This window comes from Neovison vison, chromosome 12 (genome assembly GCF_020171115.1).
Source record: "Neovison vison isolate M4711 chromosome 12, ASM_NN_V1, whole genome shotgun sequence".
Classification (NCBI taxonomy): domain Eukaryota; kingdom Metazoa; phylum Chordata; class Mammalia; order Carnivora; family Mustelidae; genus Neogale; species Neogale vison.
Window position 1 is genome coordinate 72,996,519 of NC_058102.1, and position 23,418 is coordinate 73,019,936.

The 23,418-nt window shown below is 37.8% G+C and overlaps 1 protein-coding gene across 1 annotated transcript in view; it reads left to right on the forward strand.

The window, feature by feature from the left end:
* The window catches only part of RECQL (RecQ like helicase), a 56,844-nt gene that overhangs the window by 27,156 nt on the left and 6,270 nt on the right, over positions 1-23,418 (forward strand). The window contains exons 6-12 of the mRNA XM_044229292.1: positions 7,161-7,359; positions 15,258-15,424; positions 16,253-16,334; positions 17,200-17,348; positions 17,438-17,555; positions 18,041-18,179; positions 19,989-20,080. Coding sequence (XP_044085227.1) covers positions 7,161-7,359; positions 15,258-15,424; positions 16,253-16,334; positions 17,200-17,348; positions 17,438-17,555; positions 18,041-18,179; positions 19,989-20,080 — 946 coding nt within the window. The remainder of the gene's footprint in view (positions 1-7,160; positions 7,360-15,257; positions 15,425-16,252; positions 16,335-17,199; positions 17,349-17,437; positions 17,556-18,040; positions 18,180-19,988; positions 20,081-23,418) is intronic.

Here is a 23,418-nt window from a genome sequence, read left to right on the forward strand (position 1 = left end):
CCCAGGTGCCCCTGTATTCAGATTTTTATTTATGTTCTAGTTAACATACAGTGCAATATTGGTTTCAGGAGTAGAATTCAGTGGTTTATCACTTATATACAACACCCAGTCCTCATCATAAGAAATGCTCTTCTTAATGGCTATTACCCATCTAGTCCATCCCCTACCCACCTTCCTCTGTCAGCCCTCAGTTTGTTCTCTGTGGTTAAGAGTCTCTTATGGTTTGTTTCCCTCTCTTCCCCCTCCCCCCCACATGTTCATCTGTTGTTTCTTTCTTTCTTTTTTCTTTTTTTAAGATTTATTTGTTTTAGAGAGAGAGTGAGTGCAAGTGGGGGGAGGGGCACAGGGACAGAGAGAGCGCGAGAGCATGCTTCAACAGACACCCTGCTTAGCACAGAGCTTGATGCGGGACTTGATTCCACGACCCAGAGATCATGACCTGAGTGGAAAAACCAAGAGTCAGATGCTCAACCAACTGAGCAACCCAGTCACTCACCCCTGTTTTGTTTCTTAAATTCCACATATGAGTGAAATCATATGGTATTTGTCTTTCTCTGACTGACTCATTTAGCATAGGACACTCTAGCTCCATCCGCATCCTTGAAAGTGGCAAGATTTCATTCTTTTTGATATCTGAGTAATATCCCATTGTACATATATGTACACACACAGACACACACCCACACACACCATCTTTATCTGTTCATCAGTTGATGGACATTTGGTCTCTTTCCATAGTTTGGCTGTTGTTGATAATGCTGGTGTAAATATCAGGGTTCATGTACCCCTTGAATCTGTATTATCCTTTGGGTAAATATCTAGTAGCACAGTTGCTGGATCATAGGGTCATTCTATTTTTAACTTTTTGAGAAACCTCCATACTGTTTTCTACAGTGGCTATACCAGTTTGCAGCCCTACCAGCAGTGCAAGAGGACTCCCCTTTCTCCATATCCTCACCATTACCTGTTGTTTATTATGTTGTTAATTGTAACCGTTTTGACAGGTGTGAGGCGGTATTTCATCAAGGTTTTGATTTGTATTTCCCCGATGATGAGTGACGTTGAGCGTCTTTCCATGTGTCTGTTAGCCATCTGGATGTCTTCTTTGAAAAAATGTCAGTTCATGCCTATTACTCGTTTCTTAACCAGATTTTTGGGTGTTGAGCTTGGTAAGTTTTTTTTTTTTTTTTTTTAATAAATTTTGGATACTAACCCTTTATCAGATAAATCATTTGCAGATATCATCTCCCATTCCATAAGCTGCCTTTTAGTTTTGTTGATTGTTGCCTTTGGTGTGCAGAAGCTTTTTATCATGATGAAGTCCCAGTGGTTCATTTTTCCCTTGTTTCCCTTGCCTCTGGTGTTGTGTCTAGGAAGAAGTGGCTATGGCTGATGTCAAAGACTGCTGACTGTGTTCTCCTCTAGGATTTGAATGATTTCTTACTTATATTTAGGTCCGTCATCCCTTTTTAATTTATTTTTGTGTATGGTGTAATGAAATGGTCCAGTTTCATTCTTTTGCATCTTGCCATCCAGTTTTCCCAATACCATTTGTTGAAGAGAGTGTCTTTTCTCCATTGGATACTTTTTCCTGCTTTGTCAGAGGTTAGTTGAACATAGATTTGTGGGTCCATTTCTGGGTTTTCTGTTCTGTTTCATTGATCTATGTGTCTTTTTTTTGTGCTAGTACCATACTGTCTTGATGACTAAGCTTTGTAATATAACTTGAAATCTGGAATCACGATACCTTGGTTTTGGTTTTCTTTTTCAGGGTTGGTTAGCTATTTGGATTTTTTTTTTGGTTACGTACAAATTTTAAGATTGTTTGTTCTAGCTCTGGGAAAAATGCTAGTGGTATTTTGGTAAGGATTACATTAAATATGTAGATTGCATTGGATTGTATAGACATTTTAACAATTTTCTTCCAGTCCATGAACATGGAATGTTTTTCCATTTATTTGTGTCCTCTTCAATTTCTTTTTAAGTCTTTATAGTTTTCAGAGTACAGATCCTTTAATTCTTTGGTTATGTTTATTCCTAGGTATCTTATGGTTTTTGGTGCAATTGTAAATGGGATTGATTATCTTGATCTCTTTATCTGTTGTTTTATTATTGGTGTATGGAAATGGAACGAATTTCCCTACCTTGCTTTTATATCCTGAGACTTTGCTGAATTGATGTCTTAGTTCTAGCAATTTTTTGTGGCGTCTTTTGGGTTTTCTACATATCGTTTGCATAGAGTATCAATTACATAGAGTATGTCGTTTGCACATACTGAAAGATTGACTTCTTTCTTACCGATTTGGATGTCTTTTACTTCTTTTTCTTGTCTGATTGCTGAGGCTAGGACTTCCCTTACTACGCTAAATAGTAATGCTTAAAAGTGTATATCTCTATCTTGATCCTGACTATAGGGGAAAGCTCTCAGCTTTTTCCAATTAAGGATGGTATTAGCTGTGGGTCTTTCTTGCATGGTCTTTAGGATAGTGAGGTATGTTCCATCTACCCCTACTTCATTGAGGGTTTTTATCAAGAATGGATGCTATATTTTGTCAAATGCCTTTTTTACATCTGTTGAGAGGATCGTATGGTTCTTATGCTTTCTTATGTTAATGTGGTATATCACATTGATTGATTTACAAATATTGAACCAGCCCTGCAACCCGGGAATAAATCCCACTTGATCATGGTGAATAACTCTTTTAATGCACTATTGGATTCAGTTTGCTAGTATCTTGTTGAGGATTTTTGGGTCCTTGTTCAGGAATATTGGTCTGTAATTCTCTAAATTTTTAATGGAGTCTTTGGTGTTAGAATCAAGGTCATACTGGCCTTGTAGAATGAGTTTGGAAGTTTTCCTTCCATTTCTGTTTTTGGAATAATATGAGAAGAATAGGTATTAACTTTTCTTTTAAATGTCTAGTAGAGGGTGCCTGGGTGGCTCAGTGGTTTGGGCCTTTGCCTTCAGCTCAGGTCATGATCTTGGGGTCCTGGGATTGGGTTCCGCATCGGGCTCTTTGCTTGGTGGGGAACCTGCTTCCTCCTCTCTCTCTTCCTACTTGTGATCTCTCTCTAAAAAAAAAAAAAAAAAAAAAATGTCTGGTAGAATTCTCTTGGGAAACCATCTGGCCTTGGACTTTTGTTTGTTGGGAAATAGTTGATTACTGATTCAATTTCTTTGCTGGTTATGGGTCTGTGTAAATTTTCTGTTTCTTCCTGTTTCAGTTTTTATAGTTTGTTTCTAGGAATTTGTCCATTTCTTCCAGATTGCCTAGTTTGTTGGCCTATAATTTTTCATAAATTCTCTTTTAATTGTATTTCTGTAGTGTTGCCTGTGACCTCTTTCATTTGTGATTTTGTTTTTGGGTCCTTTCTCTTTTCTTTTTGATAAGTCTATCTAGGGGTTTATCAATTTTATTAATTCTTTCAAAGAACTAGCTTCTAGTTTTTTGTTGATCTGTTTGTCATGTTTTCATTTTCATTTGCTTCTGTGTACTTTTTAATTTCATCTTTAATTTCCTGGTTGAACGATTCATTCTCTAGTAGGATGTTCTTTAACTTCATATATTTGTGATCTTCCCAAATATCTTCTTGTTGACTCCAAGTTTCATAGTGTTGTGAGCTGAAAATCTCAATCTTTTTGTACTTGTTGAGGGCTGATTTTGACTCTGTATGTGTTCTGTTCTGGAGAATGCTCCATGTGCATCTAAAAGAATGTGTATTCTGCTGCTTTAGGATGAAGTGTTCTGAATATATCTGATAAGTCCATCTGGTCTAGTGTGTCATTCAAAGCCATTGTTTCTTTGTTGATTTTCTGCTTAAATGATCTGTCCATTGCTGTTAATGCCCTCTACTGTTACTGTATTATTGTCAATGAATTTCTTTATGTTTGTTATTAATTGATTCATATATTTGGGTGCTCGCAAGTTGGAAGCATAAATATTTATAACTGTTAGATCTTCTTGATGGATAGACCCCTTAATTTATGACATCAGCGCCCTTCTTCATCTCTTGATACAGTCTTTGGTCTAAAATCTAGTTTGTCTGGTATAAGTATGGCTACTCTGGCTTTCTTTTGATGTCCATTAGTGTGTTAGGTGGTTCTCTATCCCCTCTCTTTAAAGATGCAGGTGTCTTTAGGTCTAAAATGAGTCTCTTGTAGATGGATCTTGTTGTTTTATCCATTCTGATACCCTTTGTCTTTTGATTGGATCAGGTAGTCTATTTACATTCAGAGTGATCATTGAAAGATAGGAATTTGGTGCCATTGTGTTACCTGTAAACTTGGTGGTTCTGGTGGTATTCTTTGTTTCTTTCTAGTCTTTCCTGCTTGGTGTGTATGTATATAAATAAATAAATAAATACACACAATTTAAAGATTTATCTGTTTATTTGAGAGAGAAAGAAAGAGCATACGTGCAGGGGCGGAGAAGCAGAGGGAGTGGGAGATGGGGAGCACACTCCCCAGCATGGTACCTGACATGGGCTCACTCCCACAATCCTGAGATCACAATCTGAGCTGAAACTAATAGTCAGACACTCAAACAGCTGAGCCACCTAGGCACCCCTTGATTATTATATTTTTGAATGTTTAAAAATAATTAAAAGAATGAAAGTACTTTTTAAAGTGTGAAAATTATATGAAATTTAGATTTCAGTGTCCATAAAGTTTTATTGGAATACAACCTTGCTTGTTTATTTATATGTTGTCTAACACTGTTTCACAGAATAATGGTAGAGTAGTTATGATGGATATTATATGGCCCACAAAACCCAATATTTACTGTCTGGCACTTTACAGTAAACATTAGTTCACTTGTTTTATATTTTCTATTAGAAAATGGTAAGCAAGAATTTCTAATTATGGAATATAATTAAATACAAATGGTGCATTACTAGCAAGGTATGCTTTCCCTGTGGAATTTCATCTGTTTGGGAATGGACTCTTACCTTCATCTGTTGAATAGCCTTTTTCACCTATTCTTTTTTAAAAAGGATGTTACTGAACTTTTGAAAAGATAGAGAAATAGAATCATAATGCAACTGCCAGTTATCCATTAGCCACCTTTAACAGTTACCAACATAGGACCAATCTTTTTTCATTTGTATACCCACCCTCTTCCCTCTTGCTTTATTTATTTGAAACAATTCCCAGAGATTATATTATTTTAGTTGTAACTCCTTCAGTATGAATGAGAAAGATAAAATTACAATGACATCATCACACCTAAAAAATTTAGTGTTGATTCATTAACATCATCAAATAAAAATATTCTCATCAAAGCTTACTCTTTTTTTGAATTGTGTTCCAGAATAGATTGATAGATTATGTTGTGTTTTGTTGATTTTTCTGTAGGTTCCCCTTTTTCTTATTTCTTTCCCATGCAAATTTAAGTTATTTGTTGAAGAAATTAAGGTCTTTGTTTTGGTTTTGGTTTTGATTTTCTGATTACCTCCTTGTAATATTGTTCAGTTTGTTCTTTTTAGTTTTAAGAGCTCGACTGTAGTTGGCCTTTTTCTTTTCTTTTTCAACAGTATATTTCCCATGGCATGACTCAGGAGGTACATCATAACCTGGTTATTTTGTATGGTGTTAAGCTCGGTCAGTGGGTTCGGTGATATCTGCCTATTACAGAAGTTCTCTGTCCCCTTTTCATCTAATGGCTTTAGAGCTGTGAATGGTTATTGCCTGCCTTAAACACCTCTAATTAGGGGGTTACAGAGTGATGATTTCTCATTCTGTCACTCTTATATCAGCTAGACTTTTTCTATAAAGAACTTTTTCTTTATTAACTCTTGCAGATTATAAATTCTTTCCCTTTAACATTTCTCAGAAAGAGTTGCTTTCCTAGCATTCTCCAAAGGTGGTCTGTAAGATTTTTTTTTTAAGTATCATTATAAACTTATGGACATTATCATATTTGATAGATCTTAATCCATATTATTCTTTATTATGCTGAAGTAGCCCTGTCCTTAGGCAGTGAGCACCTCTTCAGGTTGGCCCCTGAATCTTTTTTCTTCATCCCATACTTTCTGACTCCTTGCTTGCTTTTATGAGAAGTTACTCCATGCTCATTTTGCATATTTCCTTCCAGACATGGTGTCAGCCATACATCCAGGTAGCCATGGTTCCTTTAGTTTTTCTCTTCTGTTTCTGTTTTATTTAAACTCTCATGTCCAAGCTGCTGTCTCATTCAATAGCGTGAATGTGGAGAACGTTGCTTTCTACCACTGTACTTCCTTAACCCTGAAAAATAATAATAATCGAAAATAGCTGTAAATTGCAGATAAGTAGAGATTCATGCCACATCACTGCTGTTTTAAAAACTGGGGAGGAAAAAATGGGAAAGGATAGGTTAAGTCCAGTTTTCTGTTTGCTTCCACTAGCAGTTTATAGGCTATGAATACAGCTTCTTTTCTCAACCTTGCTTCTCCACTTACTCTGCCAGAAGTTCTGGAGAGTCAGGGCCTTGTTTTTTTTTTTTTTTTTTGGTTAAAGATTTTATTTATTGATTTATTTATTTGATAGCGAGAGAGCAGGAGTGGTGGGGAGGAGCAGACAGAGAGGGGACAAGCAGACTCAGCACCGAGCGCATAGCTGATGGGGGTTTGATCCCATGACCCTGAGATCATGACCCAAGAGTCAGGCACCCAACCGACTGAGCTACCCAAGTGCCCCAAAGTGTCTTCATTTTTATTTTTTGTTCTTTTTTTGTCAAATGAAATTATTCTGGGCCCCTGGATGGCTCCTTCAGCTCAGGTCATGATCCTGCAGTCCTGGGATCAAGTCCCACATCAGGCTCCCTGCTCGTGAGCAGGAGTCTGTTTCTCCCGCTGACCTCTCTCTTCTCATGCTCTCTTCTTATTTTCTCTCTCTTTCTCTCTCAGATAAATAAATCTTTTTAAAAAAGACACACACACACACACCCATGAAATGAAATTATTCTTTTATCGACATTTGGATACAAGTAAACATCTAAAATGCTTTTTACAGTTGACTTGAAGTTTAGTACTGGGACATAGTCTCAGTTTTAATTATCTCAGCATCTGCTAAAGCAGTCCAAAGCTCTTGCTTTGAGTAACAGGCATCTTCATTTACTGCTTAGTATGCCAGTCTACAAGCTTAGTTCCATCATTGTGTCTGTTTTTGCTTTCAACAGGAGCATGTGAAATGGGTTCATGCTGAAATGGTAAATAAAAACTCCAAGCTGAAGCTAATTTATGTGACTCCAGAGAAAATCGCAAAAAGCAAAATGTTCATGTCGAGACTAGAGAAAGCCTATGAAGCGAGGAGATTTACCCGGATTGCTGTGGATGAAGTTCACTGCTGTAGCCACTGGGGACATGATTTCAGACCCGGTATGTATGATGTTCTAGAACACTCCTTGAAATTAGGGCTTATTTTCTTACTCACATGAAGGAAATTCCTGGTTTCATTAAACTTATTTCCTCAGCCAGTTATTACTCATTTTCTCTCGCCTTAATATAAGGGGAGTCGAGTGGCAGTCTTCAATCTCTTTACTCCCCCCATGGTAGCACTTAGTCTGATTGCCTTTATCCCGTGAAATGCACGTTTCTTAGCAACATGATTCTCTCCCATGGTTAGCCATAAAGGTTTAGTTATACCAAGTTCTCTCTCGCATCCATTGAGGAATCTATATCTGCTTCAGAGCAGTGTTCTTTAATCATCAGAGTCTCCAGTATCCACTTCCATGTCTGTACCCAACTACCACCATGGAATTACAGTGCTGTGGGATATTTTAGTAACCCTGTCTTTATTCCTCCAACCTATTCCTGCAGTCATAGCTGGAAGCAGATCACCCAGACTTGCTCTGCGCAAAATAACCTTAAATTTTAAGAAATCCAGCTCATGATATCAATGTCATTTCTTTCTGAACTTGCTTTCACATGCATATAGCCCCCTGGTATTCCCCTTTAATTCCTCCTCGTATTTGTCCACAACCCCAGATGCCACCTGATGGTCCCTCTCTCCTCCTTCCATACTCTGCTGTTGCCACTTCAGTTTCTTGTGGATTGCTTGGCATTTTACCTGCCTCAGACTCTCTGCCAGACTGAGCTGCTGGACCCCTCCTGGCTTCTGCTTCCCCCATTCCTGCTGTTAGAGTACTAAACGCTGGCCGGAAAAAAATTGCATGGCTACATTCATTTCCACCTCAGGTCAGCTGTCATCAGATTCCACTGTGCTTTTACTTACTCCTGATGTGCCTCCTTTAAGCATTTCTCCCAGCAAGCTTTCCCTGCCTTAAACTTCCCTTTAGGTCCCACCTCCTACTGGTCCCCAGGAAATAGATGCCAACTTGTCTGGAGGTCGTCTCCTCTTTCTCCTTCCAAACATTAGTAATCTCGTTTTTTCTTCTTAGAGTAAAAGAGATCATTTCTTGTAATGGTTACCATGACTCCTCCCACTTCATCCTTTCCTGCCTTCTTAAGATCTCACTCTGCCAAAGTCTTCACTCCTGCATCTTTAAACAAATTTTTTTTAATTTTTAAAAAAGATTTATTTAAGAGAGTGAATGAGAGAGAGAGAGAGAGAGAGTATGAGCAAGGGGGAGGAGCAGAGGAAGAAGCAGGCTCTTGGCTGAGCAGGGATCCTGATGGGGGGACTCAGTCCCAGGACCCTGGGATCATGATCTGACCTTTTTTTTTTCCTTAAGATTTTTATGCATTTATTTAACTTGAAAGAGGGAGAGAGTGAGCGAGCAAGTAAGTAGGAAGGGGAGGAGCAGAGGGAGAGGGATAAGCAGACTTTGCCCTGAGCCCAGAGCGGATCACTGGGCTGGATATCACAATCCTGAGATCGTGACCTGAGCTGAAATCAAGAGTCAGACACTCAACTAAGCCCCCAGGTGCCACTCCTGAATTGTGAGACTCCCTAAAAACAAAGATAGAAACTGAAATAGCCTTCGACCTTTCCTACCCCTTTAGATGTTGTCCTATTTCTGCTCTTCCTTTCACCTCATCCTCTAAACTCACCGTCTGTTTCTTACCTTCCTTCCCTTCTGAATTCATTGAATCACTTCTGCCTCCACCACTCTGCTCACAGGTGACTGTGGCCCCCTCACTCTTCACTGGCTTAATCCGTGGGGTTTATCTGCATTCCTTTCCATTTCCTGTGTTCACCTCTCTCCTCAACACTTGTCCTTCCTGTGGTTACTGTGAGGGAGGCTTTGATGTGGTTCCTTTCCATTCTTACTGCCATTGTTCTCCTTCCTTTACTACCACCCTAAATGTTAGTGTTCCCTAGGTTCTGATCTGTTTTCACCTTTTCTTATACTTCCCCAGACATTGTGGACTCGTGGCCTGAAGACACAGTTCTCTACCTTCAGAATTATTTGGGGCTATTTAGTTATTTTTTTAAATTTTGATTTAAATACTTTAAGCAGTGTATATACTGTCCTTTTTACTAGAGACCCCACCATATTAATCAGACTACTCCAAAGAGTTGTTATCTGTAGCTACTGAAAATACCAGGTTTCTCACCTTTGCCCTCTATTTCCAACCTCAGTGGTCTGATCACTTAGGATGAGAGCCGTTGCTTGTGTGTTACCATCACTTGCCTTGCCTCTTCAGATTAGTTGCCAGCTTTCATCAGTTGTTCCCATATCTAGTCGTCTTCCTCTTCAGCTGCAATTTATATTCCTAATTGTTTATTGGAAATGTGTACCCATTTTTAAAAAAATGTTTAGTTGAGGCATATTGACATACAACCTTGTATGAGTCTTAGTTGTATAACTAAAAGTTTGTACTTTTTGACACTCCCTTCACCCATTTTGCCTACCCCCATCTCTCACCTCTGGCAATCACCAGGGTGTTCTCTGTATCTTTGAGGTTTTTTGTTTTTGTTTTTAGAGATTCCACATATAAGTGATATATTAGTGTTTGTCTTTCTCTGACTTGCATCACTTAGCATAATGCTCTCAGGGTTCATCCATGTTGTTGCAAGTAGCAGAATTTCCTTATTTTTAAGGCCAAATAGTATTGTATTGTGCATCTATGTGTGTGTATATATTTTCCTTATCCATGTATCAGTGCACACTTAGATTGTTTCCATGTGTTGGCTGTTATAAATAATGCTCCAGTGAACATAGAGGTGTAGATAGTGGGTTTGCTTTCCTTTGGATAAATACCCAGAAGCAGAATTGTTTTCAAGATAGTGGGTTTGTGGGGCGCCTGGGTGGCTCAGTGGGTTAAGCTGCTGCCTTCAGCTCAGGTCATGATCTCAGGGTCCTGGGATCGAGCCCCGCATCGGGCTCTCTGCTCGGCAGGGAGCCTGCTTCCTCCTCTCTCTGTCTGCCTCTCTGCCTACTTGTGATCTCTGTCTGTCAAATAAATAAATAAAATCTTAAAAAAAAAAAAAAAAAAGATAGTGGGTTTGCTTTCCTTTGGGTAAATACCCAGAAGCAGAATTGTTGGGTCATCTGGTAGTTTTGTTTTAAAATTTTGAGGAACCTCTGTACTGTTTCTTGTTTTTTCTCTTTTTAAAAAGATTTATTTACTTATTTTAGAGAAAGAGTGCACACACTTGGACTAGTGGAGGGAGGGACAGAGAGAAGAAGCAGGCTCCCCACACAGAGCCTGTCTCAGGGCTTGATCTCATGACTCTAAGATCATGACCTGGGCTGAAATCATGAGTTGGATGCTTCACTGACTGAGCCACCCACGTGCCCAACGGTACTGTCTTCCGTAGTGGCTGTACCAATTTACTTTGCTACCAACAGTGTACTGGGGTTCTCTTTTCTCCCACACTTATTTCTTGTATTTTTGATAACAGCCATTCTTACAAGTGTGAAGTGATATTTCATTGTGGTTTTGATTTGCATTTCACTGCTGATTAGTGATGCTGAAAACCTTTTCAGGTACCTGTTGGCTATTTGTATGTCTTCTCTAGAAAAATGTCTATCCAGATCCTTTGCCTGTTTTTCAATCGGATTTTTTGGGTTTTTGTTATTGAGTCAAGCAAGTTCTTTGTGTAGTTTTTATGTTAACCTTTAATCAGATAGTTGTAAATATTTGCTCCTAGTCCATAGGTTTCTTTTTCATTATGTTGATGGTTTTCTTTGCCGTACAAGTGTTTTATAGTTTCATGTAGTCCCACTTAACACATTTTTGCTTTTGTTGCCTTTGCTTTTGATGTCAAATCCAGTAAATCATTGCCAAGATCAGTGTCTGGAGCTTATTCCCTATGTTTTCTCTGGTAGTGTTATGGTTCCAGGTGTTATGTTCAAGACTAACCCATTTTGAGTTGATTTGTGTATGATATAAGCTTCTTGTTTCATTCTTTTGCCATGTGGCTGTCTAATTTTCCCAATGCCATTTATTGAGGAGTCTGTTGCTTATCTCCATTTTATATTCTTGATGCCTTTGTCATAAATTAATTGACGTATATGGGTGGGTTTATTTCTGGGTTTTTAATTCTGTTTTGTTGATTCATGTTTGTATTTTAACACTAATACCATACTGTTTTGATTACTATAGCTTTGTAATATGGTTTGAAATTAGGAGGTTAGATGCTTTTAGCTTTGTTCTTTCTTAAGATTGCTTTGCCTATTGGGTCCTTTTGTGGTTCTGTATAAATTTTAGGTTTGTGTTTCTAGTTCTGTGAAAAATGCCATTGAACTCTTTTTTTTTTTTTTTAAGATTTTATTTATTTATTTGACAGAGAGAGATCATAAGTAGGCAGAGAGGCAGGCAGAGAGAGAGAGAGAGGAGGAAGCAGCTTCCCTGCTGAGCAGAGAGCCCGATGCGGGACTCGATCCCAGGACCCTGAGATCATGACCTGAGCCGAAGGCAGCGGCTTAACCCACTGAGCCACCCAGGCGCCCGCCATTGAACTCTTGATAGGAATAGCATTGAATCTGTTGATTGCTCTGGGTATGTGGATATTTTAACAGTGTTAAGTCTTCCAGTTCATAGACACAGAATATCTTTCCATTATTTGTGTTATTTTCAATTCTTTTATCAATGTCTTACAGTTTTCAAGTGTATAGGTCTTTTGCTTCCTTGGCATTTTATTCTTCTTGATGCAGTTGTAAATGGAATTGTTTTCCTAAATTTTCTAATAGTCTGTTATTAATATATAGAAATACAACAAGGGTTCTTGGGTGGCTCAGTCATTTAAGCACTTGCCTTCGGGTCAGGTCATGATTCCAGGGACCTGGGATTGAGCCCCACATTATGTTCCCTGCTCAGCTGGGATCCTGCTTCTCTCTGCCCCTCTGCCACTCCCCCTGCTTATACTCTCTTTCTCTCTCTCTGTGTCAAATAAAATATAATTTAAAAAAACCCTGATTCTTTTTGTATTCATTTTTTGTTCTGCAAATTTTCTATGTGTAATTGCATGTCATCTGCAAATAGTGACAGTTTTACTTACTCTGTTTCAATTTGGATGCCTTTTATTTTTCTTGCCTAATTTCTCTGGCTAGGAGAAATTTTCAATAAGAGGAGTAAGAGTGGACATTCTTGTCTTGTTCCTAAATGGGAAGATAAGGTTGGAAGTAATAAGCTTGAGAGAAGGGTCTTTGTGGAGCTGACACTCTGACCTCAGAGGAGACATAGCTCCCTGGTGCTGGTGTCTATTAGTGGAGGCAGAGGTTGGGGGGAACTTGTGATGAAGCAGGCTCCCCAAAGCTTGGAAAAACAGCCGACTGTATTCAGCTGTTCCATTGAAGACACAGTGCTGCTGTAGGGATGATGAAGCCTTCTGGGGCGCAGTTCTTGAGAATACAAGCAAGCCCATAGGAAGCAAAAAGGAAGGAGCAAAACCCTTCTTCCTCCCCCAGCCTCATACTCTGTCCTTCCACTGCCAGCTGGCAAAGCAGAAATGGAGTGTGCAGATTCCCCGCTCCAGTGCTGCAAAGCAGGGTATAAAAGGGTGGAGTTGGAGCTGAAGACAAATAACCTAATAGTGGCACATCCTGCTTGGTTTATCCTGCTTCTGCAAGAACCAGAACATCACCAAGTCCTGTCCACTCTTCCTCTGAACCAAATGTCAAGTTTGTCCACTTCTCTTTGTCTACTGCTGTCTCTTAGATCCACTTGGGTTCCTTTCCATTGGTCTACTACAATGGCTCCTTCACTAGTCTGTGATTCTAGTCTTAACCCTTTTGTAGTTCATTCCCCACATAGCAACCAAAGTGGTCTTTTCTACATGTAAATCAAACCCTGTACTTCCCCTCCTAAACTACCTGACAGATTGTCTTTATACTTAGAATAAATTCCATATTCTTAACTGGGGTCCATAAGGCAGTATGTGTCTGTGCCCTTTGTCTCTGTCCAATTTCCTATTCTTCCTTACTCCCTCCTTATATTCCTGCAGCCCTGGGCTTACCACTAGGAGCCCTTCTCACTCTCTGATAATAACATACTTATTGGTTTACTCTGTTTTGTCCGGTTTCTTTGCTTGAATTGTTCTTCCATTTGCATAGCATCCTTGTTTTGTTCACCACTTAATCTTCAGTGCCTGGAGACATGCTTGGCACGAATGGATGAATCTTGGACTCTTTCCCCTACCTTTCCCTTCTGCTGCTCCTTGCTCTTAACCTCCCCCCGGGGCCCATATCCAGGTAGTCACCAGAACCTGAGGGGTTCTAGTTCTTGGGTTTCTCTTCAGCCTTTTCTTTCTGCTCTATTCTCATTGTCATGCCTTGTTCCTCTTCTTACTGGGTTTCTGGTCTGTTGCTGCCATCTTTGAACTGATTTCCCTTTCTTTAGTCTTTTGTCTTTTCCAGCCCCTACTTTGCACTGCTACCAAAAGATGAGTCTATTTATATCCCTTATGTGCTTTAAAAATTACATAGTGACTCATTTCCTAGCTCCTCAGAATCAGTGAACCATGTTGTTCCCAGTAGTACTTAAGCCTGACTTTCTGTGCTCTTCAGTGTAATGGTATCAGTCGAGGGGTAGGCAGGGAAGCAGAGCTACTGTGAATGGCAGGTGATCAGGAATTTATTTTGGGAAGTAGACCCTGTACAATGGTGTGAGGAGTAGGGGATGTGAAGGATGGGGAAGCAGAGAAAAATCCCTTGTTTCCTGAAGCACTGGTGTGGGAGAACAGTGGAGCTTATAGGGGAGTTCATCTGGCATGGTTTGTGCCAGAGGGAGCCACAAAGGGAAAGCTCATGAGAGGTCTCTGGTAAAGCTCTGGGTATCTGTCAGCCCTGTGGGTCTGCTGCCAAGCATCTTGTGGGGCCCGTTGATGGGCAAGGCTTACATTTGGGAAGAAGAACTGAAAGAAGACTGGGAAAAAAGTAGGACAGGCTAGAACTGGCTGAGCACCTCTACATCTGTCCTTTATCCTATCTGCCTGGAGAGATCTTCAGAGAGTCATGGCAGCTGGTTCACTTCTAGCTGCCCCACCTTGCACAAGGTCCTCTTTTGGGCCAGCTCTCACTTGGAGCCAAACAGGGAATGTGGTTCCCAGCTTCCTGGAGTTGACAGTAGATGCACCCAGCTCGACACTGTTGGTTATCCCAACAGACCTACTAGCTGTTGTCTGACTGTGCCACGTCATTTCATGCTGGTGTCTTTGCAGTGTATGTGTTGTGTCTCTGCCTGGTGGTTTCTCCTACCCTTCCTAGTGAGCTTCTGCTTGTCCTTTAGGACCCAACTCAAATGTTACTTCCTTGAAACCTTCATGATTTCTCCAACAGCAACCTTCTCTGTTTTCATAGTAGTCCTCTAGCTTTACATTTAGCAGTTTTGACCATAGTTTTTTCCACTTTCTCCAAGTAGTTCAAGTACTTGAGGACAACTCTTCTAGTAATGGAAACGTTCATGATAAATATGAGCCCAGAATGGTTTCCCAAAAATAAATCCTGTAAAAACTAGTGCCTTCACCAAAAGTTTTGTGATCTGAATTTGCCACACTTGGAGGATAGTGGTGGGAGAAAGGGCTTGGCTGATGTCCTCTTTTGTTAGTTGTAAGAGATTCACACGCTATGGCCAGTCCCACTGCCTCTTGAAGCCACTGGTCAGAGGTTGTGGACCAACACACAACTGACTGGAAATATTTTAGTATTCCCTCTCTTTAGCAGCGAGTTCTGCATGCCAGAACAGGGTTTCTGAAGAACCAGTTAGAAGTAGCCTGCTTACTCAGAAAGGCCAGGTAGCAACTGCAGATTAGATTTTGGGAACCAGGGAAAGAAAATTCAGCAACCATTGCTCAACTGCATAATGGTAAGGTGTCATTTACTCCTTAAGGGTAGAAAGTGGGCTACTGGGTGTTTTCTCTTTTCCAGATTACAAGGCACTTGGTATCTTGAAGCGGCAATTCCCTAACACAGCACTAATGGGGTTGACTGCAACCGCGACAAGTCATGTTCTGAAGGATGTCCAGAAAATACTCTGTGTAGAAAAGTGTTTTACTTTCACAGCTTCTTTTAATCGACCGAATCTTTATTATGAGGTGTGTAACTCCTATGTCAGTTTATTACTTTCATGAAGGATTGCTGCGATGGTGGCCTTTTCATTGTGTTTACTTACATGAGTAACAGTAACTCTTAAAAGTTTTTAAAATCAGGAAGTCATTATAAGCAGATCAGTAATTAATGCTTTCTTTGTGTATCTCTGTTGCTGCATAATCCTTTGCTGGGTTAAATAAAAGACATCATCTTGTGAAATTGATGCACATTCTTGTGCAGGGGTGGAGGGAAGGCATAGATTGACACCAAGGACCCTAATGACATCTCTTAAAGTTACTTAGAAAATAATACAACATTAATATGCCATTAAAGATTTGTCAATACTCAATTTAGATTATATAGCTTAACAGCTATTTTTTTTTCCTTTCTTTCTAATCCTTTTAAAAGAATAGATAATATTTTCCTGAGTTTTCACCAAAGTTATTTAGGTCATGGTTTATGTTTTTATAAAAGTAGCATCAGAAATAGGGGTCCCTGGGTGAGTCAGTCAGTTAAATATCCAACTCCTGATCTGACCTTAGGCCTTGATCTTGTTTGTGAGTTCAAGCCGCATTGGACTCCACACTGGGCATGGAGCCTATTTAAAACAAACAAAAAAACCCAGAAAATAAAAAGGTCTTCATCTTTTACAAGTGCCTCTTCTTCCCTGGTAAATTCAAAACCAAGAATCAAGAAGAGTCAGGCAGGTAAATATAAGAATAAGAGAAAAAGCACTGTGCCCATAAAAGTATGGCACGCTGAAAATTGTTAAGTAAATAACTACATGGATGGTGCTCATTCATTTACTTTGTAATAAGTTAGTTTTTTCTTAGATTCGGCAGAAGCCCTCCAACACGGAAGATTTTATTGAGGATATTGTAAAGCTTATTAATGGGAGATACAAAGGGCAATCAGGTAATATAAAAACAAACCATCTTTGAAGATTCAGAACTTTTGAAAAGTAATTAATATTACATTGATCTACTGATAAATTATTTGCAACCAAAAATATTAGTGCATGGCAAAAGGATACTTGATAGGATAAATTAATTTGCTTGGTGATCTTAGAAATTGGGTGTGTCATTTGCTCATGGAACAGATTGTAAGGGTCATAAAACTGTTTATTTTTGTTTATTTGCACCTAATTGCTTTAAATAGTGGACCTAATGATATAATGCTAATTATCAATAGCCCATACTTAGTAACTATCCACTTAAATAGTACGTATTGAATGAGTTAATGGTAGATGGAGTTGAGAGTATTTATCTACCTGTTCCAGGATTAATGCATAGACAGGTGTTACCGCAGCACAGAGTTTGTGAAAAGTAGCATTTCAAAGCTGTTCTACAGATTTTTAGGAGATATTAATGGTGCCCTGCAGTGTAAGGAGCTCCAGGGTCAAATTTGAGAAAGGCTGCAACTCTGTATCTCTCCTAGAGCTTCCCAGAGTGTATCAGTCAGCACATAAAACGTTCTGGTCAGCCTTGCAAATAGAGAAATCTGTTACCTGTGTTCAGTGCAGAGCCCCAGTCATTTGTACTTGAAACTTTTTACATCATACTTGAGAGAAAAAAGAGGTAATGGGAACAACAACACTGGTGGCCCAGGGCTTATCTGTGTTTTAGAGCAAGCTGCTGATCAGATCTTTATATGAGAAAATCATTATGTGTTCAGAACCTTGGAATTTTTCCTAAATCTTTTTCTTCCATGCATTATGTTAATCAGTATCTTAAATGTGTGTTAAAAATTATATCTAACATTTGAACGTATTTTACTACAGGAATCATATATTGCTTTTCTCAGAAAGATTCTGAGCAAGTTACAGTTAGTTTACAGAAACTGGGAATTCAAGCAGGTGTGTACCATGCCAATATGGAACCAGAAGATAAGACTGATGTTCATCGGAGATGGTCAGCCAATGAAATTCAGGTTAAGTATATATCTTTAATAGAAGCCTCATTAACATTTAAAAATATTTTAACTTGATTTAATTAACATAAAATGTTAAAACTTTTTAGGTAGTAGTGGCCACAGTTGCATTTGGTATGGGAATTGATAAACCAGACGTGAGGTTTGTTATCCATCATTCAATGAGTAAATCTATTGAAAATTATTACCAAGAGAGTGGACGTGCAGGTATGTACAACTCCTATCCAGAAATAAATTTTAATAAAGCTTTTCTAAAAAATAAACTATAGATAAGTGTTAATGATTCTGTGTTTTTAATCTTCTTTATTAGTTAGTATTTTACAAAAATGAAGTCATTTTTGCTTTTTTATAATTAAAAAAATTTTTTTGCAATTAATTTGAGGCCCATCTTTGCCTTCTGAAGTTTTAATTAGTTTTAATTAGTGGTCTCACTAAGTTTTTAACTTCAGTAACTAGATTATGCACTTTTTTTTTTTTGGTTATAAAACGGATTGTTGGTAGGTCTCTTTGGTCATTTTTTTTCTTTTTATAATTTGAGGGCCACTGTTAAAAATTAACTTTCATTTCTCTGCAAGTTCTAGACGTGATATATGTAGATCATGAAGCATTGTCAGCTGATTTTATACTTATTATTTTTGCATATTTTGAAATTTTCAAGTAATTATGCAATCTCAGGATTTCTTACACTACAGGTCGAGATGACTTGAAAGCAGACTGTATTTTGTATTATGGCTTTGGAGATATATTCAGAATAAGTTCAATGGTGGTGATGGAGAACGTGGGACAACAGAAGCTTTATGAAATGGTGTCATACTGTCAAAACATAAGCAAGTAAGCCACATACCTTTTTATAACTTGTTATTTAAACATAAGCACTATGTGAAATTACTTGGGGTACTTGCTCAGTAAGTAAATACACTGCTAGAATATCAAGTACAAACCTGTAAAAGCAAATGTCAGTACATGAACCCGCAGGATCTGCCTTAATTCAAGATGAGAGATTCTCTCTCCCTGATAATCTTCCAAAACTATATTTTATTGCAGTTTTTTTAATTTTATAGAACAAGCATATTGAGATGCTGATTTTATTTTATTTTATTTTATTTTTATTTATTTATCAGAGTGAGAGAGAGGGAGAGAGCGAGCACAGGCAGACAGAATGGCAGACAGAGGCAGAGGGAGAAGCAGGCTCCCTGCTGAGCAAGGAGCCCGATGTGGGACTCGATTCCAGGACACTGAGATCATGACCTGAGCCGAAGGCAGCTGCTTAACCAACTGAGCCACCCAGGCTGATTTTAATTAAAGAATAATTAACATACAATATTATATTAGTATCAGGTGTAAAACATAGTGAATCAGTATTCATATACATTATTAAATGGTCACCAGAGTGAGTCTAGTGACCCTCTTCAACCTACAAAGACGTTACAGTATTAAGGACTATATTCCCTCTGCTGCATACTACATCCCCAGGTCATCTTTATTTTATAACTGGAAGACTGTACATATTAATCCCCTTTACCTTATTTTGTCTATCCCCCTTTACTGAAAGTTTTGATATAAACAAGCCCAAGCCTTTTCTGTCTGGCTCTGGAATATAGTTACATGCTTTACTAATTTTGAAAAGGTATACACAGTAGGCATTTTGAGAGCTGAGCCTGGTAGCAGGTACCATCTCACCAGCTGATAGGCTGACGAGATAGTTGAGAGCAGGGTTAAGTTTCTCCTTAAGAAATAAATTTCAATCTAAATAGGGTGGTTTTAGTTAGACCATATAGTTCCCTCATGGCTTTTTTTCAGTATTAGTCATTTTTATACTCTTCTTGCTCAACCTAATAAATTGTAATAAGTTGGTTTTGAGTTGTATAAGTTCTTTATATATCTTGGACTCAGAAGTTTTGAACCGATAAGCAGTTATTGGACTGTGACAGAAAATGTCATCTCTTTCCTATAGGTGGTGCAACAATCTAGTTAAAGAAATATGAATGTGAAAATTTCCTTAGCTATCCGGTAGACTTCCAAGAAGCGTCTTTTGGGTTTTAGTGTCACATACAAGAAACTACTAAAATACAAGAAACTACTTTGCTATCAGGAAAATTCTCTTAATTTTTGCACATTATTGAATCTTAAAGGGAATCTTAGACAACTTTTAAAAGAAGTATTTATCAAATACATATGGAAAAAACTATATATGGTAGGCAGAAGAATAGTCCCCCAGAGAATAGGGTATAACCAACCCCTGGGTTGTTTGGATGGGTCTGGTATAATCACTAGTGTCTTTAAATGTGGAAGGAACCAAGGAAGGTCAGAATGATACTTGTTGGCCTTGAAGATGGAGGAAAGAGAGGCATGAGCCAAGGAATTCATGCATTCTCTAGAAACTGGAAAGCACAAGGGAACAGATTCTTCCTTAGAGCCTCCAGAAGTCCATCCCTTGATTTTAAGCCAGAGAGACCCATGTCAGACTTCTCTAGAAATACAAGATAATTTGTGTTCTTTTAAGCCACTAAGCTTGTGGTGATGTTACGATAGCATTAGGAAACTAATATAAGTTAATAACTCTTGTGTTTTGAAATAGGGATTTACTAGCCATTTACTTACTAGGCATTTAATAATTTGTATCTCCAAATGTGTTTGCAGGTGTCGCCGTGTATTGATAGCTCAACATTTTGATGAAGTATGGAATTCAGAAGCATGCAACAAAATGTGTGATAATTGTTGTAAAAACATTTGTGAGTTCACAGTTTTTCTAATGAAGTAGATTTGACATACAGTGTTACATTAGTTTCAAGTGTACAACACAGTGATTCTGTAAGTTTTTGTACTGTGCTGCCCACTACAAGTGTAGGTACTGTCACCATGCAGTGCTGCTACAGTACCATTGACTATTTATTCCCTGTGCTGTGCCTTCACTCCATTACTTATTCTTTCCATAACTGTAAGCCTGTGCCTGTGCCCCCACTCCACTTCATTCATTTTACCCGTCTTTCTCACCTTCCTTTCCTCCTAGCAGACATTGGTTTGTTTCCTGTATTTGGGTCAGTTCTCCTTTCTGTTTATTCCTTTGTTTTGTTTCTTAAATTCTACATATAAGTGAAATCCTAAGGTATTGTCTTTGTCTGACTTATTTCCCTTAGCATAATACCTTCTGTCTATTCATATTTTTGAAAATGACAAGACCTCATTCTTTTTTATGGCTGAGTAATACTACATTGTGTATATATATATATACCACAAAGACCTGTTAGCAGACACTTGGGATGCTACCATATCTTGGCTATAAACATAGTGATACATGTATCTTTTCAAATTAGTGTTTCTGGTTTTTGGGGGTAAGTACTTGGTAGGGGAATTACTGGATCATGTGGTAGTTCTGTTTTTAATTTTTTGAGGAACCTCCGTACTGTCTTCCACAGTGACTGTATCAGTTTGTATTGCCGCCAGCAGTGTACAAGGGTTCCATTTTGTCCACATCCTCACCGACGCTTGTTTCTTGTGTTTTTGATTCTAACCGTTCTTACAGGTGTGAGGTAATAATCTCACTGTGGTTTTGATTTGCATTTCCCTAATGATTAGTGATGGTGAGCATCTTTTCATGTGTTTCTTGGCTGTTGGTAGGTTTTATTTGGGAAAATATCTCTTCAGGTCTTCTGCCTATTTTTAATTGTAATATTATTATTATTATTATTATTATTATTTGGTTTTGAGTTGTATAAGTTCTTTATATATCTTGGATACTAACCCTTTATCAGATATGTCATTTGCAAATATCTTCTCTCATTAAGTAGATTGTCTTTTAGTTTTGTTGTTGCTTTTCTTCACTGTGCAAAAGCTTTATGGTTTGCTCTGATCCCAGTAATTTATTTCTGCTTTTGTTTCCCTTGCATGGGGAGATAGAGTCAGAAAAATGTTGCTATGGCCGATGACAGAAAAATTACTGCCTATGTTCTCTTTTTTTATGATTATAGGCCTTACATTTTATGGTTACAGGTCTTACATTTAGGTCTCTAATCCATTTTGAATTTGTTTTTGTATATGGGAAGAAAGTGGTCCAGGTTTCCCGACACCATTTAGTGAAGAGAGTATCTTTTTCTGTATATTCTTTCATCCTTTGTCATAGATTGACCAGATACTAAGTGTGGGTTTATTTCTGGGCTATTCTTTTTTCCATTGATCTGTGTCTATTTTTGTGCCAGTACCATATTGTTTTATTACTGGTTTGTAGTATATCTTGAAATCTGGGATTTAAACTAGCTTTGTTTTTTCCTCATTATTTCTTTGACTGTGGTCTTTTGTGGTCCCATACAAATTTTGAGATTATTTGTTCTACTTCTGTGAAAAGTGGTGTTGGTATTTTGATAGAGATTACATTGAATTTGTAGATTGCGTAGTAGGCATTTTACCACTATTCTTCTAGTCCATGAGCATTGAATATCTTTCCATCTGTTTGTGTAATCTTCAGTTTCTTTCATCAGGGTTTTAAATAGTTTTCAGAGTATAGGTTCTCTTGCTTCCTTGGTTAAGTTTATTCCTGGGTATTTTATTATGTTTGTTGCAATTATAAATGGAATGGTCTCTTTATCTTTCTGCTACTTTGTTATTAGTGTGTAAAAATGTAACTGATTTCTATGTATTAATTTTGTATCCTGCAACTTACTGAATGCATTTATTCTAATAGTTTAGTGGAGTCTTTTAAGTTTTTCCATGTATAGTATCATGTCACCTACAAATAGTGATATTTTAACTTCTTCCTTACCAATATGGGTTTATTTCTTTTTCTTGCTGTGGCTAGGACTTCCAGTATTATATTGAGTAAAAGTGGACATCCTTGTCTTGCTCCTGACTCTGGAGAAAAAGCTATTTTTTACCACTGAGTGTAATGTGAGCTCTAGATTCTTCATGTATGGCCTTTATTATGTTGAAGTACATTCTTTCTACACCTATGGAGTTTTTATCATGAATAGTTGTTGAATTTTGTCAGATGCTTTTCCTGCATCTATTCAGATGATACATGGCTTTTATTCTGTCTCTTGTAAATGAGTATCACATTGATTGATTTGCAAATATTGAAACATCTGTGTATCCTGGGAATAAATACCACTTCATTATGATAATATATGATATTATTTAAATATTAAATTATTTAAATATTATTTAATATATGATATTATTTAAATATCACTTCATTATGGTGAATGATCCTTTTAATGTGTTGTTGAATGTGATTTGCTAATATTTTGTTGAGGAATTTTGCATCTATATGCATAGGTTATATTGGCCTGTAGCTTTCTTTTTGTGTGTTGTCTTTGGTTTGGTATCAGTGTAATTGTATTTGGAAGCTTTCCTTTTTCTGTTTTTTGGTACAGTTTGTGGAAATACATGTTTGGTAGAATTCATCTGTGAACCCATTTGGTCTTGGATCTTTGTTTGTTGGTAGTTTATTGATTATCACTTTTGCATGTTGTTACTGGTAGTCTGTTCAGACTTTGTTTTTTCCTGAATCAGTTTCAGAAAATCATGTCTCTAGCAATTTATCCATCTCCTAGGTTGTCCAATTTGTTAGCATCTGATTTTTCATAATATTCTCTGATAGTCTTTTGTATTTCTGTGGTGTCAGTTTTTACTTTGCTTTCATTTCTGATTTTATATGGGTCCTCTTGTTTTTTCTTGAAAATGTGTGGGTAAAGGTTTATCAAATTCATTTACCATTTCAGAGATCCAGCTTTTAGTTTCCTCAATCTTTTCTTTCTTTTAGAGTCTATATCATTTCTTTCTGCTTTGATTTTCATTATTTCCTTCCTCTACTTACCTTAGGTTTTGTTCTTTTTCTAGCTCCTTTAGGTATAAGGTTAGATTGTTTATTGAAGATTTTTTCTTGAGTTAGTCTGATATCAATAATAAGTTTCCCTCTTAAAAGAAAACAAAACAAACAGCTGCTTTTGCTGTGTCCAAAGATGATTTTTTTATTTCAAATTTATTTTGATTTTTAGTTTACAGACATCCCCAGAGATTTTAGACAGTTGTGTTTGCATTTTTATTGTCCCCATGTATTTTTTTAAAGTCCTTATCT